General features: G+C 42.2%; 1 protein-coding gene across 2 annotated transcripts in view; it reads left to right on the forward strand.

Moving 5' to 3' along the window:
* The window catches only part of COL28A1 (collagen type XXVIII alpha 1 chain), a 148798-nt gene that overhangs the window by 8791 nt on the left and 118930 nt on the right, over positions 1–21077 (forward strand). For both annotated transcript variants that reach the window (XM_074986210.1, XM_074986212.1), the window contains exons 5-11: positions 526–582; positions 2663–2716; positions 3589–3630; positions 4399–4425; positions 6608–6652; positions 13583–13627; positions 19674–19727. In XM_074986210.1, the coding sequence (XP_074842311.1) occupies positions 526–582; positions 2663–2716; positions 3589–3630; positions 4399–4425; positions 6608–6652; positions 13583–13627; positions 19674–19727 (324 nt within the window). The remainder of the gene's footprint in view (positions 1–525; positions 583–2662; positions 2717–3588; positions 3631–4398; positions 4426–6607; positions 6653–13582; positions 13628–19673; positions 19728–21077) is intronic.

Here is a 21077-nt window from a genome sequence, read left to right on the forward strand (position 1 = left end):
GTCCAACTCTTCTTCCCATAAATTTGCAAACACTGATCCTTTGTGACCAATATTCAAGTTTTACAATTTAAGAAACTTTTCCTTTGAAAGGCCACAAGTTACTTGCTTATCTCATTAAATGTGGCTGCCTGCGCGGCTTAAAATTGAGATTCATGGTGAAAATTGGTTGGTAACATTTCATGCTGCTGCATACTATGTGCCCACCACTTGAAATATTTGTATTGTGTAACATATTTGGCTATTAAGAAAAACATTTTTCAAAATATTTATAATATAGTATGTACAAAACCAAGACTGAGATGGAGCAGACTTAAAGAATTATCTTAATGGAGATTTTGTAATGTTGAACTAGGGTCTGTTTTGTTACAGAAAGGCACATTTTATAAGTTCATTTATTTTCTGGCAGCTTGACTCTTGTGCTTTGTCTAGCTCATGTCCTAGATAAAAATATTGATTTAACAGTGCTTAAAAATTTGAAATGCTAAATCTGAATATTTTTCAGTAATGTTTCTGTTAACCCTTCAGTGTGAGCAAAAGTCGTGTGAATGTCGAAAGGGAGACCAGGGACCACCCGGCCCTTCTGTAAGTATATATCTCTTTTGTTCAGAAGCTTCAGAAATATGAATTCTAATTAGAGGTCAAGGCTGAACATTACAGATGCTTGCCAGAATAGTCTCTTAAAATGGTCACAGTATGCACAAATCTCATCCTTACATATGCTGTAATCAACATTTAATTTTGTTTCTATGATTTCTGAAATTATGGATTTCATATACCCTAATGAAGGCCTGAAACTTCTAAACACAAAATCTTTTTTGTGATCTTTTGAAATGAATTCATATATATTGAATTAGATGTATGAAACCCTAAGTATGGTCTAATAGACTAGATTGTTTAAACTGGTACCTGATTTTGAAGGACAAATCAAGAAATCCTAGTTGTGATGGGAGGTTGGTAGGACATCAGTTCTACATAACCCTGCATATTGTCTCCTGCAACTTAGAAGGACATCACAAAGGAGTGACACAGAAATGGGCCCATCCCAGAAGTCTGCATCTGAGCATCCTGAGATCTGTGGCAATTTGACTACAAAAATCAGAGCTGAGCTTTGCTGTTTAAGCAATGTCTGTCTCTTTTACCATCTTTCTGTAGAAACTGGCTTCTCCTTGGTTAACGGGTGCATCTGATGTCCGAATGGTCTAAATTTTAATATAAGATACCAAGCGATTGCCTTTAAAGTCACAGCCTAACATAACAGCTTTTCTGGATAATCTTAGCCAGATGCCATGTTGATCCGATGATGAAGCACTTAAAGATATATTTGTGCAGTAAAAAGATGAGGTTGGGATTGTCAAAGTAATGTGTTAACCTGGGTATTACTTAGTCTACCCAATACGATATTTGGGTAGCCTTTAATGATGCATTTTATGTGCAGTATAGAATAGAAATAAAGCTAGAGTTGGAACAATTCTTGCTTGCAGAATCCAATCTAGACCTGAAGCAATTTTAATTAATAGAATCAAAACAGAATTTGGTTTCAAGTTCTTAGTTGAACAGAAAGTACTTTCTACAGTAGTTAGTTGGATATTGGTAAAGCAGTGACTGTTTAAGCGAACAAGATAGTCATTATATATCTGGTGTTCAGAGCCTGGAACATTAGAACCTGTTTACGATGAATGAGAAAAAATGTTGTCTAGGACTCTAGGGTTTTCATGTGTAACTTGTGAAAACTGCCAGTTTGTGCTCTTTTTACTTATTTCTTAACCTAAACCATCCCATACCTTGTCCACTAGACTAACTGGCTGGCAGGCTTACGTAGGAGCTAAAGGGGGCAATTGCCCTGAGGCTCAGCAATTGTAAAGGGCCTGGGGCTCTGGCAGCTCTGAGAGCTGTTCAGGGGGTGCTCTGTGCTCTGGGTGGTGCTGAAGGCTGTGGGGAGGCTGGTGTGGTACACTCATTGTCCCTGGCCCAGGGGCCTGGCCAGGCTGTCAGCTCCATGGCAATAGGCCTACCATCCCATAATAGTGTAGGTCAAGAAGTGAGCCTTCCTGAACGTTTTTGTAATCTCTAATCAGAATTTAGATTATTCAGTCCAAAATTATCAGAACACAGTACAGGATGTATTAAGAATCCCAGAACCTCTGCTTCCTTTTATTATCTAGCCCTTTGCTCTTGCTCACAGACCAGAAGGGTTGTGGGAAGAACTCTTGTGGGTTTAGAGCTGAAGAATTTTGTTATTAATCTATGCTGTGCAATATATAATGAACAAAGGCAGCCATATGGGTTAAAGCAGTTCATATTCTTTATGTGACAATGAAAGGTAGTGGCACGGAAATGTTATATTTTCTTTTACACCTTAGTTCACTATGTTTCCTAGGATTCTAGTTTGTCAGTGCTGAAGTTGGGAAACATATTTAATCTGGCCCTGGGTAAAATATCACAGCTAAAATCCCATCTTCTGATACCAAGTGAGGAACTTTATCAGACTAATGAAAAGTGGTCTGCCTGTTGCAAATGGTCCTATTTCTCTTTCTGCTTCACTGTAGGACTTTTGTCTAAACCTTTCCCATTGCCTTTGTTGCCTGCCTTCTAACTATAGTTTTAAAGAAAGCAAAAATGTACTATCATTAGGATGTTCATGATGTTTTCCTCTTTTTTTAAGGGAGCACCTGGGAGTAGGGGTGATAAAGGTGAGCAAGGAACAAAAGGAGGCAAGGTAAATTGACAGAGTTCTCTCTTTAAAATTAACACCAGTTTCTTCTATTTTATTCAAACAATGCAAATGAGGAAAGCAAACTGAAGGGACAGTATAAAATCATCTACCACGAATTCTGCCCTCAGAGGCTCCTGTTGAGATCTAACAGAGCTGCCCATAAAGATAGTATTTGAATCTGAATCCTTATCAGGTAGAAGAAGACAAGACCCCTGCTCTTCAAGCTCTTCTCTACAGGCAGACTCCTGCACTTTTATGGAGCCACGTTAAAATCAGTGAGGTTCTGTGCAGCCACTGGTGCCTGTTTATTAGGAACAGTTAGCAGGATGGGGCCTAACATAACAGGCATCTGATAACAGTGCGTTAGTTTTTTGTATTCTCAGTTTTGCACTGTATGTGCTTCATTGTGGAAGAAACATTAGAGCCCGTTAAGTTAGATGTGGTATTAATTTTCAATCAGTATACAGTAAACTCTTTTGTATCCATAATTCTATTATCCAGAACTCTCAAATAACCAGCATTTTAACCATAAGTAAATTTTAGCTATGTTTTCCATAAGTAAAGGAAAGTAGTGAAAGTAAATACAAATAAATACAGCAAATACAGTGTAAGTTTACAGTTTACAGTACTACTGTTGGTAAATAAAGTATTCTGCATACATTTTTGTTTGTTTCTTAATATCTAATCCTATTTTTCTTTAGTGTTTTATGCATTGCTAGGTTTACCTCTGTACTATCCAGAATATTTGAATATTGGGCAACCTCAAAGTCCCAGAACTGCTGGATATGAAAGTTTACTATATCTTGGTTCTAATTTGATAACGTTTGGTACAATAGTGATGCATATTCTCATTGGATTCCATTGTTTTTGAACAGGGTGAGTCTCAAAAAGGAGAACGTGGAGAAAAGGGTCAAGAGGTATGAAGAAGACTCAGTATTTCCTTAGTAAGATCTATTATTCAGAATATCACAGTTCAGAAAGTTAGGGAAAGATCATTACCTTGCGTAAACTGACATAGCTCCAGTGACTTAATGACAGCCATGTTGATTTTCACTTGCTGTGAATCTGGCCTTAGATTTTAAAATTTTTATGCAGATGTTTCAGATTATCATTTATAATATGTATCTGAATTAGCACCGGATTCAGAAAAACGTCTGTATTCAGGAAAACACTTAAGCATGCTTAAAGCTAAGCATGTGCTTAAGTGCTTTCCTCAGTACAAACTTTTGAAGAGTGTTGTATTGAACAGCATTATCTGCAAGGGAGAAGTGAAGTTCATGTAAGGATCTCATCTAGATAGTTGTCGCAAAAGGTCCCTTATCTGGTATTCCCTTAGTTTGAACTCTTGAAGATCAACGGTTAAAGCAATAGTTCAATCTCATTTGAAGATCAAGCTAGTGGTGAGATTGTGTTGGATAGGAATGTGGTAGAAACTTTTTCTGGTGAAGGACATATTTGTCTATCTACTATTATGGTGTATCTGGAAGGGTGTATGTGGATGGGGAAAACTCCATATCTTCAAGTCTGCAAAGGATGACAGTTTAAATGGATTTCTCACAACTCTAAGTAATCTTCATTGTACTTGATAAGATTATTGAATGCAGTACCTAACTACATTTTTCTGCTTAGTAATTTAAATATGTGTTGTATCTTCAGTTAATTTTTAATCTAACTTTTTTAAATAGGGGGCTCCTGGAAACAAGGGAGAAAAGGTAAGATCATAAAAATATGTGGTGAGCCTAAAGCCAGATTGTCATTCAGTGAAAATTCACACAGGAGAGTCAACAGAAGATTCTATGTTAAGTCCTGAGCCGACAAATATTCACCCACATATTACATACATATTAATGTTACTCTCATGAGCAGTCCCACTGAAATCAATAGGAGTATTCATGGCAGTAAAATGAATTGTTTGTGTTTGGAGAATTGGGGCTGTCACTTTTTCTTGATGTGATCTTTCAGGAGAGCTACACTGCCTCTTGATTGTCTTTCTTTGGCTAGTCCATGATCAGGACAATTCTTGGCTCCTAGACTCTCTCATTAGGCCTAATGGTCTGCTCCAGTCACTTTGGGTTGTGTTTCTGGAGGCTGCCTGATACAGGGGTGTCACCCCTTTGTTGTCCTAGGCCTTTCTGCCTCTCTTCCTTCTCTGAGCTCTCTCTCCGTACAGCTTGTTTTCCCTTTGGTTGCAGTTAGGCTGGGGTATGCAAAGGGGGCAATTGCCCCAGGTCTTTAAATCACCACCAGAGCTCTGAGTAACATGCCCCAGAGCCCAGTGTTGTGTGGTCCAAGCAGCTCTGAGGGCTGGCAAGGGTGAGGGGTCAGCACGGTCTGGGTGGTGCCGAGGTCTGGCTTCCCTAGTTCTTCTGCCTGAGGCCCCTCTCCTTCCAGGAGCACACAGTCCCCCTGCAATTCTGTTGGTCCCCCTGGTTACAGATGTGGGTGCCTGCTTTGTGACTGGTAGTTGTCTTCTGTCAGACCATGTGCTTGTAGGCTGGAGAGACTCCCATTTCCCTTCTGCCTTTGCTTGAAGTGGGGCTGATAACCTTATTACAATTTTTTTTTAAAGTTGGGTAGGAGACTATAGTTGATACAAAATAAATTCGGTGGAAGGAAGTATTAGGATTGGATAGGAGGATAAGGAGGAAGAAAATTAAATACGTCACTATGAATAAAGAGGTAACAATCTTAGGTGCTGATAAAAAAGAACTGGCCATATGTTATGGAAGTTTGCTTTCAAATAACAATTAGTCTGGAGAGTTGTCACTAAGATTTCAACACGGTGCAGATCAAAATGGCTGAAAAATATGAGAGTCCAGAATAACATGTCTAACATCAGTCATCATGGACAGCCAAAAATAGAAACAGAGCTACCCTGTGTGTGTGTCTCCCAAATCTGGCTTGGAAACTGGTCATTCCACAAGGATTATTAATGCAATAATAGTGAAAGTGCCTCTCTGTGCCTTCATACAAACAGAGTATATTCATTCATGAATATATGCTCAAGACACAAATGCTTTTCTTCACTCTCTAATTTACTCCTGATTCTATGGAATCTGATTTCTGGAAAACAATCAGTTTTTGTGAAATATTCACTTGGAGTTATTTGTTCATCTCTTTTACTTCATTCTGGGGCCCAGTCTTGCAGACATTACATAGACAAAACTCACGGATTCCATACTAATAAGCATGGTACAAAACCATAAGCTGGGTCTACTCAGAGTTTCACCCAGCACAGCTCCAAGCAGAGCTATGCAAAATGAGCTTCTTGGGACTGCAAATGGTGTGCCATTTGCATACTCACAAAGCTCATTACGAGAGCCCTGTGAGAGTTCAGCGTAGCAGAAAGAGGTGCTGGCACTGCAGGGGCTGTGTGGATGTGCCTCTGCCAGCTAAACTCCCCTCTGTCACCAGTCCCTTATGCCTCAGGCCTTAGGCACAAGGGACTGGCGGAAGAGGGGGTTTAGCCAGCAGAGACACATTCACGTGGCCTCTGCAGTACCGGCACCAGCTCCTGCTGATGCTGAACTCTCACGGGGCTATGGTAATGAGCTTTGTGAGTATGCAAATGACACGCCATTTACAACCCCAAGGAACTCATTTTGCATAGCTCTGCTGGCAGCGGTGCTGGGTGGAGCAACATGTGGACATAGCCATAGAGTATTGCCTGAATAAAGACTGCAAGACTGGGTAACAGGGTAGTGAATATGTTATTCCCTAACCATGTGTATGACAATCTTATGGAAAAGAAATTTACATATGTGAAGTAGAGCTGAACTTCTTCAGAACTTGTTATAACTACAATGCTAACAAGCCTTCAGAAAATACCAAAACTCTTTTATCCTCATAACATATAATGCATTTTATTTAACCAAAACATTTAAATTTTTATAGGGTGAAAGAGGAGAATGTGGGACGCCAGGGCTGAAAGGGGACAGAGTAAGTACAACTTTTTTAATGTAAATGTTATCCACAGTACAAATGGTGGAGTGCATGTATAAATACTACCAACCAGTACACTCAAGAGGTAGGTGGGGATCATGTAATTAAGGGCTATCTTTAATCACATACACATAGGAGGCTGAATTAGGGCACTCTTAAATCTGGAATTTCATTACTTTTGACTCGTTGACTTAGAAACCTTAAAACTGCTATTTTTAATATAGTATTTTGTGCCATTCCCTTGTTTTTCAAAAAGCAAACTAAAAATTCCCAGAAATTCCATCATGTTCTAGAACCCACGTGGCTCACCAGCATGGCTGTAATTCTCAGATCCACCTCACAGACCTCTGCCACTTGACCTAATGGAGTAACTGGTAGTGTTAGTAGGTTGTTATCTACCATGTGGACCAGTATGAGAGAGGGATGAGACTTGGCCTGGGGGTTTCACAACTATTTGCTGACATCAGAGAAATGGTGAGATTCAGGAATCTCGTGTTCCATTCCAAACTCTGGAATGAGTGTTCTAGACCCTTCTGTCTGCTCTCCACAAGCTTGATCACTTTTGCCCTATTCCTCCAACTTCTCTCTGTCAGAGTCCCATCTCTTCCCCATGCCAGCTCTTCAGCTTACTCCTAGTCTGCTCACTTCATTTGTCCCACACTCCACTCCTCAGGTTTTTCATTTTTCAGATCTTAAAGGATTTTTTTGACCCTACCTCAGTTTTCTTGTCCAATCAGTTCTGTTACCTACTCCCAACTCCTTGTCTGATCTCCCTCTTTCTTCCGAGCCTTCCTCTCCTTATACAGATGCACTGTCCAGCCCATTCCAGCTCCTGGGCTCAGTCTTTTTTGCTCTGAGAGTCTCAATTCTCTCCCTCACTCCCTGGTGCCTTGTCAGACTGGTCTCTTCTGCCACCACCTCCAATACCTGCTGCCCCATTGGTTACCAGTCTGAGATTCCTATTGCATCTCATCGTTCAATTTCAGTCCCCCATAACTCCTCAGGCTCCCAGTGCATCACTCCCACAACTACCACTCCCGGTTCTCAGTTCCATCTTCCCTACATCCCATTTATCAACCTGATACAAGCCCACAGTCCCACTTCTACCCCCACATTCCTTTTTCCAATCTGCTCCTATTGCATTTCCACAAGTCTGTCTCTTGTCCCCTCTGAAGTCAAATTATGTGTCTTCTTCCACGCTGACTAGGTCTGGCTGGCAGCACAGGAAGAGGGTCTCTCTGCTTTCAGCTCCAGTGTCTGGCCCCAGGTCCACTTACAGCAGCCCTAAGCTGCAATTACTAACAAAGTCTTGCTCAGCCCTGGGCTAGAATAGGCCCAAAATCTTAGCTTTTAGCAGCAAAAATCTAAGCAGTCTTTACTCAGCATGTGTGAACCACAATTTATTCAAAGATTTATCATTTGGCCAAATGATGGGGATGAGAAAAGATACATCTCTGACACAAAGCTTCCATTCCCCATGCAAATTTCAAGTCGTGGGAGTGCTAGAACATTTCAAAGAGAATGTTGCTGGAGCTTTTTCACATGGTAAAGTAATACATTTCCTCCCACCCTCATTCTCAGAGTGAGTGGAAATGTTTGAGGCAGATATCCAGCATGAAAACTTTCAGCCCAAACAATTAGAGTCGAGCAAAATTATAAGGAATTGAATTTTATAATTCTAGTGTTTGGCAACCATAACATAAACTGCTGCTAACTCTGTCTATAAGGGGCTGCCCATAAATTCCATAACACATTTTTTGATGATTTTTCAATACTCGCTTTGTAACACTGAAATACATGTGCAGAATTAAAGACTTCCCATCATACTTCACCTAATTCATTTATAACCCTAATTATACACATACAAACACACTGGCTACAGATACATTAGGAAGTTTTGTTGACAAAACCCAAGTTTTGTCAACAAGTCTGGTGAAGTGTCCACACACAAAATGTGTTTTGTTGACAGTATGTCGACAAAAGTCATCGCTTTCGCCAAAAACTTTCTGCTTCTCCCAGCTGAGAAGAACACCTTTTACTGGCATGTTCTGTTGAAAAAAAAAAACCTGTTTGGACCCTCGGGGAAGGGGGAGCCAGGGGAGGCTTCTCTCGATAGACAGGGCATCCAGAACACTGGACAGCCCTGTCTGCTGTGCGTCTGGGTGCCTGTTTTGCTGAGAGAGCAGCTGGGCAGTCCAGCCACTCTGTCAAAAAAGTGGAGCGCTCTTCTAATTGGCTTTTGTGCATAGCTGCACTCTGTCGAGAGCAGTTTTGCTGGGAAATCTCTTCTGACAGTGACTTCTGTCAACAGATCGCTGAAGTGTAACCATAGCCTGTATCTCTTTTAAAATATATCCTGTAAAGCGAATTACAGGCAAACACCAGTGAAGACAATAGCAATCATCTGGTTAACTTGCCTGATTTTTGAATCAGGCCTGTGGAAAGGCAATATAGCCTAGCCCTTTCTCTGTAAACATACATGATGATAAGGTTGAAAAGGATTAGACTTTTATATAAGAAATTTTATATAAGAAATCCATTGACATAAAAGGCATAGCAGTCACTCTTAAGATGTGTCAATTAGCTTTGTAACTACTTCATATTTATATATAATGTATTTGGTATTATATTCTGTGACATGTAAAACTCATCAATGCCAAAACTGGTGGGGTTTAGTGCCTAAACAGCAGTCCTTTGGCTTAACATAACAAAGCAGATGTTGGTGAAACATGTCCATCGGCAGTTAGGACATACTTTTAAGCAATAATATTTGTCATGAAGATAGAAGACATACCAGATCATGTGAAACAGCAGGCGTGAAGAAATCTCTTTAAGGACAAATGAATCAGAAGAGATAATGACATGAAGTAATAAATGAGTTGTACATCTCACATGAAAACAAGTGTGAGTTTGGGCAACATATGAAAAGTAGTAAGTAGGAGGCTAAGTGAAATGTGTATTATGGTAAAAAGGAAGTTGTTCAGAAGCTGGCAAATAACATGGACAAAGCAGCCAAGGAAATCAGTCATAAAAACCATATGTCGAGACTATGGAAAGCTAAGTAGAGTGCTCCTCTGTTATGTAATTTCTCTGAAGGGCAGTGATAAAAAAAATGAGAGCTGCAAACGATCTGCAAAGAAATTTTAATGGATTAAGCACTTGAAGAAGTTAATGAACAGACCAGACCAGTTAATGAACAGTTAGTCATGAATAGAATTGTCAGCACAATAAACATTTGCAAAAATAGATGAAGATCTGCCAAACACCTCTCCACATTTTTTTTTTAAATCTGTGTCACTGGAAAATCCTCAGACAGAAAACACACATAGGAGGAGTATAAAGAACACAACTCCAATATTCAGAAACAAAATTAGAAGCTTCAGGGATTGGCACTGGAGTATAATAGGCCATATTGTTATCTGTTTTGGAGGAGGCTTTATTTTCATTCCTTCTTATTTAATTAATGACACTGGCTTGACCACACATCTGATGTTTCCCACTGGCTGTAAATTGGGTTTCCCTAAGTGCAAATCAAACTAGAATACACACAGTGGTTCCAAATGCAGGAAACTTGATTTGAAATCAGACCTGTTTCCAACCATGTGTGCATATTCTCAGTGTAGGCTTGATTCTATACACACTATAATTTTCTTGTTTCATTCTAGTGGTTGTTTTGTCATATCCATCTAATTTTGCAAATGTGCCTTAAATCAATGTGGCTACTTATGGTAGCAAGCGCTATAGTCAGCCATTACTTCCTGAAGAATAAGACATTCATATGTCTGGATACACACAAAGGGTGTGTCTACACTTGCATTCCTCTTTTGAAGGAGCTATGCGAATGAGGTAAATTAAAAATGCAAAGAGATATAAACTTGCATATTTGACATCTCATTTGCATATTCTAATTTTGAAAGAGCTTCTTTCAAAAGAAGAAAGTCAATGTAGACGCTGCTCTTTCAAAAGTAAACCCATCTTCAAAAGAATCCTTCTTCCCTTTACTTCCACCATCTGTCTCAGTAATGCATTCCAGTCTTTCACCATCTTCCTGGTGAAATAGTTTTTCCTAATACCCAACCTACATCTCTCCCTTGTAACTTCAGATCATTACTTGTTCTGTCATCTGTCACCACTGAGAACAGTCTCTCTCCATCCTCTTTAGAGACCCCTTTCAGGAAGCTGAAGGCTGCTATCAAATCACTCCTCATCCTTCTCTTCTGCAAACTAAACAAGCCCAAATCTCTCATCCTCTCCTCATAGGTCATATGCTCCATCCCCTTAATCATTTTTGTTGCCCTCTGCTGAACCTGCTCCAATATGTCCACATCCTTCCTATACTGGATGCAGTACTCCAGATGTGGCCTCACCAGTGCCGAGTAGAAGAGAATAATAACTTCTCTAGATCTGATGGAAATGCTTGTCCTAATGCACCCCAATATGTCATTAGCCTTTTTGGCTACAAGGGCACACTGTTCACTCATATCCAGCCTCTCATCCACTATAATGCACAGGTCCTTTTCTGCTGCACTGCTGCTTAGCCAGTTGGTTCCCAGCGTGTAACAGTGCTTGGAATTCTTTTGTCCCAAGTACAGGACTCTGCATTTCTCCTTGTTGAACCTCATCAAATTTCTTTTGGCGCAGTCCTCCAATTTGTCTAGGTCACTCTGAACCCCCTCCCTACCCTCCAATACATGTACCTGAACCCCTAGCTTAGTGTCATCTGCAAATTTGCTGAGGGTGGACTCCATCCACTCATCAACAAAGATATTGAACAGTGCTGGCCCTGCAACCAGTCCTTGGGGCACTCCACTTGAAACTGACCACCAACCAGACATAGAGCCATTGACCACTACCCAGTAGGCCTGTCCATCAGCCTAGCTTTCTATCCCTCTTAAGCTATGTCTACACTATGGGAAAACTTTGAAATGGCCATGCTAATGGCCAGATTGGAGAATACTAATGAGTCGCTGAAATGAACATTCAGCGCCTCATTAGCATGCTGCCAGCTATGGCACTTTGAAAGTGTCACATTTTGCTTGCTTGTGGCTTGTCTACATGGGGGTCCTTTTCAAAAGGATCCTGAAAAAGCCAAAATCCCCTTATTCCTATCAGCTGATTTTTGCAGGGCTCTTTTGAAAAGGACCCCCTGCATGGCCAATCCCAAGCAAGTGAAACACACAGCACTTTCAAAGTGCTGTGGCAAGCAGCATGCTAAAGAGGCGCTGAATATACATTTCAGTGCCTCATTAGTATTCTCCAAGTTGGCACTTAGAAAGTTTTCCCCTAGTGTAGATGTAGCCTTACAGTCCTATCTATCTCATAGAACTGGGAGAGATCTTCAGAGGTCGTCAAGTCTAGTCCCCTGCCCAATCACCATCCCTGACAGATTTTTTTTTATATTTATTTGCCCCAGATCCTTAAATGGCCCCTCAAGGGCTGCGCTCACAATCCTAGGTTTAGCAGGCCAATGCACAAACCACTGAGCTATCCCTCTCCCTTGTAGCCAAGCCATGCTTCCTTAACTTATGGCAAGAATGTTGTGGGCGACTGTATCAAAAGCTTTGCTAAAGTCAAGGTATTTCACATCCATTGACTTCCCCATATCCACAGAGCCATTTACCTCATCATAGAAGCTAATCAGGTTGGTCAGGCATGACTTGCCCCTGGTGAATCCATGTTGACTATTCTTGATCACTTCCCTCTCTTCTAAGTGCTCAAAAATGGATTCCTTGAGGATCCCCTCCATGATTTTTCCAGTGACTGAGGTAAGGCTGGCCGGTCTGTAGTTTTCTGGATTGTCCTTCTTTCCCTTTTTAAAGATAGGCACTACATTTGCCTTTTCCCAATCATCCGGGATCTCTCTTGACCTCCATGAGTTTTCAAAGATAATAGCTAAAGGCTCTGCAATGACATCTGCCAATTCCCTCAGTACCCTTGTATGCATTAAATCTGGACCCATGGATTTGTGTTCCACTAGCTTTTCTAAGTAGCTCTTAACCTGTTCTTTCCCCACCAAGGGCTGCCCACCTCCTTCCCATACTGCATTACCTAGTGCCATAGGTTGAGAATTGATCTTGTCCATTAAGACTGAGGCAAAAAAGCATTGAATATTTCAGCTTTTCCTGCATCATCTGTCACTAGGTTACCTCCCTCATCCAGTAACGGCTCCACACGCTCCCTGATCACCCTCTTATTGTTAACATTCCTGTGGAAACCCTTCTTGCTACACTTCGAATTTCTTGCCAGCTGCAGTTCCAATTGTGCTTTCACTTTCCTGATTACACCCCAGCATTCTCCAGCCATATATTTCTACTCCTCCTTAGTCATCTGTCCAAGTTTCCATTTCTTATATGCATCCCTTTGGAGATTGAGCTCTGCAAGGAGGCCTTTTTGGCAGGGCTGCTGGGGGTGGGAGGGAGCTGCAGCTGCATGTTCTGGGACACTGTTTGCTCTTCTTCCCCTTTCCCTTTTACCTCATATCAGGAAGTGAGAGGAAGGTATATAACCTTAATGCATTGCTCTCATTCCCAGCAGGTGAGGGGAAGGAGGAGAGGAGTAAGTGACTCAAGCTCTGTACTTTCCCCTTGCTCCCTGTTCATGAGGCAAAGGGGAAGGGGAAGAAGAACAAGAAGCTTCCCAATATGTGCAGCTACAATGCCTCCCTCCACCCTCAACCTGCTGAAATAGCACCCTTGACTAGGCTTGAGCCCTAGTTCAAACTATGGACTTACACTGCAGTGTAAACATACCCTGTGCCATCTTGAATAGTAACAGAGAGATAGCCGTGCTAGTCTATACACTTGACTGCTTTTTTGTCCTGAGCCATCTTGTATATCAGCATAGCAATGTCTCTCAGGAGTGTGAAAAAAATGTTCTAAATGCAGTCAGTTAATGAACTGTTCATTGCTACTTTTCTCCCTCCTACAGGGATTAGAAGGCCCTTTTGGACCAAAAGGACCGCGTGGACCACAAGTGAGTGAACTAAAAATTATTAAATGGTAACAGAAACAACAAGAAGTCCTGGGGCACCTTTGTCAGAAGTGGGTCTTTGCCCATGAAAGCTTGTGCTCCAAAATATCTATTAATTGCTAAGGTGCCATAGCACTTCTTGTTGTTTTTGCAAACACAGACTAACCCAACTACTCTTGTGATAAATGATAAGAACTCCTTCTTATGCTGTTCTATGTAATCTTGGTCTATATTCATTGCACACACTGTTTTACTTTAAAATCTGCAAAGTTGCACATTTTGACAAATAAAGTAAATGATGGCAACTCTGCATTTCAGAAAATTCTTTATGGGTCACATCCTGGTTCCTGCTGTTTATCTGGCACACAGCCCAGACAGTGCTGTGTGGCTCAGTTGGACTCTTCAACTGTAGAGCTCTCCACATACCATATGAGGTGTTTTTCTTGTTAGGCTGCCTGCATAGACCCTATGTAACTACCAAATCACTTAGCTAGAACCTAAGTCTCCACCTCTCAGTGACCATATATGGAGGCCTCCCACATATCCTAGTGAGATTGGCGGTGTGCTGCCCAGATGAATGATGGCTGGAGGGATGGAACTGGTTGATGACCCCAAACGCCAATATCATCATCATCACATGTGCATAGTCTTCTGAGGACCCACCGCATCAGCTAGAGTGACCACAGATGGTAGCATCATCTCAGACACTGTAGAATGAAGTTCTGAGATCTGATTCAGTCCTGCAAGTCCACAAATCTCTGGAAAAGCCCCACGGGTGACAACATGTAGGGGCCATGCATGCATTCTTTTGCATGTGGATACGAGCATGGAGTTTTGGCATATTTTTGTCCATCTTGATGACATGCCTAAAGAGCATGCACAGCCACTTTGAATGTAATGAGCAACTGGAGATAGACCAGATCTGTGCAAGATTTTGGCATTTCACACCAAGTCGAACCACTTTAGGCTGAGGATTTAGCATGGTCAGCACCTATGGTGTATCTCTAATAGTTCCAGTTCCATATGTAAGAGGTTTCCAAACTGTACAGCAGGGCAGGCAGTGCACAGGTTCAACAGATCCTGAACACGGACGTGTCAACTTCAGTATCAAGGGTGATGAGTCAAAATAAGATCCTATCTCATTAGGAAGAAAATGGTTCTTGTTGCTTAAAAAAAAAAAAAGATGGTAGACAGTTCCTTCATGGCTGCCAGTTCCTCAGTTCCAAGCTAACTCATTTTTAATTATCTGTTGTAGGAAGCCCAGATCTTGTGGCCTCTGTAGTTTCTTGAAAGAGTTAGTGGTACCCTTGGGTTCCAGTAACTTTGGTGGTTCTTAGAGAGCGCAGGGACGGAAGTCTGGGAGAGTTACTTAGTACGGCAGGGACCTCTGGAAGTCACCCATGTCTCTGTAGTGGCTCCACGTGCTGATTCTGTGGACAGTGCATAGAGTTTTTCCATTCCACTTTTGCACTAGGCCCAACTATTTCTGGACAGAAACACCATGAATCAGAGGCCGTTTCTACACATGCCACACTAATGAATGGCCCGAAATACACTAATGAGGTGCAGATGTAAATTCCTGGGACCTGATTAGCATAGGGTCACATGATTTGGAGTCCGGAAGAAGCTCTTATGGACTCCAAAAGAGCATGTAGAGACACAGCCCCTGGGGGATCTTCTGGAAGGAAATCCTCCTTCCGGAGGGCCCTTCGAAGATCCCCCAAGGGCTGTGTCTCTACACACTATTTTGGAGTCCGGAGGAGCTTCTTCCAGATTTCAAATCATGTGACCTTATGTTAATCAGGCACCAGGAATTTACATCTGCGCCTCATTAGCGTATTTCGGGCCATTTGTTAACATGCCACTTTTGGAAAAAGTGGCATGCATAGAAACGGCCAGAGAAATTTAGACCTATCATTATAAAATGAAACAAATCAAATAGTCACTCTTCCCTTACAGAAATTAAACTCTCCATGTAAAGTGTGTTCAGTTATTCATCCTTTGTAAAATACCCAGCTACTAACTGTTATAAACAGCAATTTCTGAAGTCTTGCAAAAAAATTAACTTCGGAGCAACTTAGTAGGAAAAAAGCCCTGTTACTTTTAAGTGAAGAAATAAGGAACTGAATAATTTTTTCCTTTCACTGTATAGTTGTCAATGTACTTTGTAGTTCTGATGCCCTTGTTTCAAAACTAATGTTGGGTATTGTTAATATTATACTACAGTGGTGTATATTTAGTTTGTCTGAAAGATTTGTGATGCAAAAAACTGCTAGGCAATAAAACAGATGAGTATTATGCTGAAATACAGGATTAATCCAAGGAAGTTCAGCAAATTACTGTAACTATGAACAATGTCAACTGGTTAATTACTAATTGGATTAGAGTCCCTTCAGTGACCAAAGGGAACATGCCAAACTATGAAGTGGATAGTGATTTATCTCATTTACAAAAAATTACATTATAGAGTCTCTGCTGTGTTGCCTGATGCACTTTTTCTATTGCCCAGACATTTCTTCAGCTCACTCGTTGGTAATCTATTTTTCACCAGGAGAAATACATGAAAAAGAGTAATGTGATTTCCAAAACTTCTGTGAGGAATTCTTTTCATGTATTTTTCTAATAGGCTTAAAATTATTTTGTTCTTTATAAGCTCCTAATGTTTTAAGAGGATAGCATAGGATCTGGTTTTATTTAAGCACACAAAAGTTTGAATAACACTGATTAAGGTTCTTAGTGAAAAATAATAACCAACTCAAACCCATAAACCTCAGGAAATACAGAATAAATGCATATATTTACATACATCATCTTCTCACACATACAAACCTACATGGTCACCATCTTTACCTGAGCAAATCACCTATTTTCACTCTAAGGCTAGTGCTACACTCACCCTAAGTGCTGGAAGCTTGATACAAATGAACAGTCTCAAAAATGCAAAAAGGCTGTCATTTGCATATCTGAGTGGCTCATTTGCATATTCATAGCAGAAAACAAGCAGTGAAGACATGGTTCTGCTGGTAAAAACTGCCTCTGTCGCCAGCCCTGGAAAAAAATCAGGGATAAGGGGCTGCCAACAAAGGTGGATTTTGCCAGCAGAACCACATCTTCACTGCTTGTTTTCTGCTGTGAATATCCAAATGATCCATTTGCATATGCAAATAAGCAGCCATTTTGCATTTTTGAGACTGCTCATTTGCATCAAGCTGCCAGCGCTAGTGGTGAGTATAGCACTAATCTCAGGGAAAATGAGAAAATGATCATTTTGGATTCTTTCCAGTTCTTTTTCCTTTTACCAGCATAAATATTTCCCAAACTTTCTACTATAATAAAGAGCATTTTTCATGGTGGAAACCTCCTTTTTTGCTCATGAATATCTCTTCCCATCCAACAGGAAAACTCCACGATGCCTCGTAGGGTATCTCTACACAGCATAGAAATACCTGCTGCTGTGCCAGGTGACTCGAGCATATAGGGGTTGGGCTGTGGGGCTCTTTCATTCATGCTCTGGGACTTTTTTGCCTCACAGGGTCTTATAGCCTGGGGTACACTCCACACCTGGATGTCTATACAGCAATGTAACAGCCCCAGCTGTCATGGGCTAGCCAGGAATGATTTGGTTTTTTTTAATTTATTTTTTTTGGGGGGGGTGTGTATGTGTGTGTGTAGATATAAACAAAGGCATAAAGATTTGCCAGACCTCTGCCCAATCACACCTCTGATGATGCACTCTATTGATAGGAGCCACAATGACTTGCACTGCATGACACCATTAAGGGAAGCCTGCCAAATGGTCACGGATTTGGATCTGACTAAGGTGACAGAGATCTTTGGGTGTCAAGGACCATTTCAAGGGCTGCACGTGTAGGATGTATAACAATTAGTTCCACATTTCTTCTGTTTCTCAAAGTCAGTCTACACCCAGTGGCCTGCCCACCTGTTTTGGATAGAGACACACTCATGCCACACATTTTCTATACGTGCTGTAGATTAAGAACGTAAGAATGGCCATACTGGGTCAGACCAAAAGTCCATCTAACCCAGTATCCTGTCTTTTGACAGTGGCCAGTGCCAGATGCCCAGAGGGAGTGAACAGAACAGGTAGCCATCGAGCGATCCTTCTTCTATCAGCCATTTCCAGTCTCTGACACCATTCCTACCCATCCTGGCTAATAGTTATGTAGGTTTTTTTTCAACCCTGTTAAAGTCCTGGTCATCTTGGGCACCTTATATACCCTTCACAGAGACTGGAGGATGTTTTCCTTATCTCTGAAAACACAGTGGGGGCCACAGTAACAACTAGCTTGGAAAATATCTTGCAGTTGGCAATGTTTTTTTTTTTTTCAGAAAAATCAAAATCAGTTGCAGCTCAGCAGCAGATAGCTGGCATCAGAGAAGTGGTTACTTTACAGACTTGAATGGAGAGAGAAGGGGGTGGCATAGTGAACTTTTTTTGGAAGGCAATTACAGGCAGAGGGAGTGATATGGAAGTATCACAGAGTAAGGAGTGGGAGAAAGAGAGGAAAAGAAAGCTTGAAATAAAACACATGCAATTTATACATAGAAGTAAAATAGTCTTTCTGTAGGGCTGATTATTACTATTAATGTGTATTATGATAGTACCTTGAGGCCAGGGCTCTGTTGTGTTAGGCACTGTACAAAAGTATCTCCCATGTTGATGCAACGCTGTTCAGCGATGCTGGAGTACCTCTCCGGGCGCGAGCCTGGGCACTTATTATGGAGACTCTGGGCTGCCCAGACACCAGCGTCCCCCTCTCTGCTTTACTGATATAGTCCAAAGGAGAGGATAACCTCCACGTCTGGTAACAGCTCAGCTGCAGGGGTTGCCGGGACAGTGCCAGAAGTTGACACTGAACCGCCTTTGGACTCCACTCCGGATTTTCTGTCACGGTTTACTCCCTTAGCCTTGCTTCTTCCCAGGATAACCCACAAGGCAGTGGGGTGTGGAGAATGTAGTTAAGGATCCCACTACTTCATACCTCCCTGTCACCACAAGTCACCATAGCTCCCTGTGGAGCAATGACCTCATATCCCTGGAACCCTCCTCCCCACCTTTCACCCCCCGCAGCTACCATCACCATAGGACCCTCCCCAACCCACTAGCCCCATCTGCTCACATGTCCACCTTCCTCACTGCACTGACCCCTCTCCTCCCAGCTGCTCTCAGTGCCCCCAGGTCCACCTTCCCCCATCGCTCTTCAGGCTCTTCTCTTCAGAGACTCCTTTCCTGATAGTGCTGCCTTGCAGGGCACAGGTGGAGCACCATACCTGAAAAGGACAACAAACTCGGGGCTCCTCCCTCGGCAAACTCCCAGAGGCAAACTCCCTTCCCTGTTAGCTGCTGCCAGTTTGCTGCTCACAGTGTTCGCTGAAAGCTCCCTTCTTACAGAGGGAGCTGCTAGCTGGTTAGGCCTGGCTCAAAGCCTTGCCTCCAGTCTAATCAGCCCTTGAAGGCTCATCTGGCAGGGAACTCCGCTTGGCCACGTCCACAGGATGAATGACGGAAGGATTCCAAAAGACATCCTGTATGGTGAGCTAGCCTCTGGCAAAAGACCTCCTGGATGCCCCCAGTTCCCCTACAAAGATGTCTGCAAGAGAGACCTCAGAGAGGTAGACATCGAGCTGGACAACTGGGAAGACAACTGCAGCAGATGGAGGCAGGGGTTACACAAGGGCCTTCAGAAGGGCGAGATGAGGATCAGACAGCTAGCAGAGGAGAAGCAAGCGCATAGAAAGCACACTAAGGACTTGCCAGACACCCACCACATCTTCAAGAGATGCAGCAAGGATCGTCACTCTCGTGTGGGTCTTCATAGTCACAGTAGATGCTGTAAATGAAGTCCTCAATTGAAACTATAAAGGGCGCGATCCATAGTCTATGCAGACTGAAGGATGCCTACTACTACATGTACAAAAATATAACAAAGGCAGCTTCTGGTCTCAAAGATATTTTATTGTATTGTGTTCCAGACAGCATTTAAAAGACTCCTATGAAACTAATTCTGTGGTATTTATCTTGGTATAGGGAATCAGTGGACCTCCAGGGGAGCCAGGTCCAAAAGGCATCCAGGGAAATAAGGTAAGATGTAGGCCTGTCTGTGTGGAATATGTGCAAGGTAAGCTATAGCAGAGTGCCGGACTACAGTCTCCATCACTGTGATGTCATGAGTTTCTTGACAAAGGTGTCATCAGCATGAGAATAAAGTAGAATGGGGGAGCGTCATTGGGATATTAAATCTTAACGTTACTGACAAGGCTCTCTGGTTCTAAATCCTGTCAGATGGTTTCATACATAATTACCTTTTACGCTGAAATAATTTGCTTTTGAATATTGTTGAAGTAGTTTGATATGTTTCCGTTGTGATATGTTTCTGTTATGAGATACTCAGAAGTGAAAAATCTCTTTAAGGCTATGTTTACACGTGCCCCAAACTTTGAAATGGCCACGCAAATGGCCATTTCGAAGTTTACTAATGAAGCACTGAAATGCATATTCAGCGCTTCATTAGCATGTGGGCGGCCGCGGCACTTCGAAATTGACGCACCTTGCCGCCACGTGTCTCGTCCAGACGGGGCTCCTTTTCGAAAGGATGCTGCCTACTTCGAAGTCCCCTTATTCCCATGAGCTGATGGGAATAAGGGGACTTCGAAGTAGGCAGGGTCCTTTCGAAAAGGAGCCCCGTCTGGACGAGACACGCGGCGGCGAGCCGCGTCAATTTCAAAGCGCCGTTGCTGCCCGCATGCTAATGAAGCGCTGAATATGAATTTCAGCACTTCATTAGTAAACTTCGAAATGGCCATTTGCGTGGCCATTTCGAAGTTTGAGGCACGTGTAGACACGTCCTAAAAGAGTTAAATATTTATGTGATCCTTTTTTTTGTGGCTGTGTCTACACTAGCTCCCAACTTTGAAGGGAGCAGGGTAAGTAAGGTGTTGGGAGATTATTAATGAAGTGCTGAGGTGCACAGGCAGAACTTCATTAAGCTAATTCTCCCCTGCAGCAACCTTGAAGTAGCAAACTTCAAAGTGCCAGCCTTTGTATAGCCTCGGTTAACTTGCTGGTACTTCACAGTGCCTGGCCTACTTCGAATTTTGAGGAGTAAAGGGACTTGGAAGTAGGCTGGGCACTCTGAAGTACCGACGGTTAGCCGTGGCTACACGCAGGCCAGCACTCCAAAGTTTGCAGTTTCTAAGTTGCTGCGAGGGAGAATTAACTTCATGAAGTGCTGCATATGCACCACAGCACTTCATTAATAATCTCCCGACACCTTACTTACCATGGCTACGTCTACACATGCCCCAAACTTTGAAATGGCCACGCAAATGGCCATTTCGAAGTTTACTAATGAAGCGCTGAAATACATATTCAGCGCTTCATTAGCATGTGGGCGGCAATGGTGCTTCGAAATTGCCGCGGCTTGCCGCCGCA

The sequence above is a fragment of the Carettochelys insculpta genome, chromosome 2, assembly GCF_033958435.1.
Source record: "Carettochelys insculpta isolate YL-2023 chromosome 2, ASM3395843v1, whole genome shotgun sequence".
Taxonomy (NCBI): Eukaryota; Metazoa; Chordata; order Testudines; family Carettochelyidae; genus Carettochelys; species Carettochelys insculpta.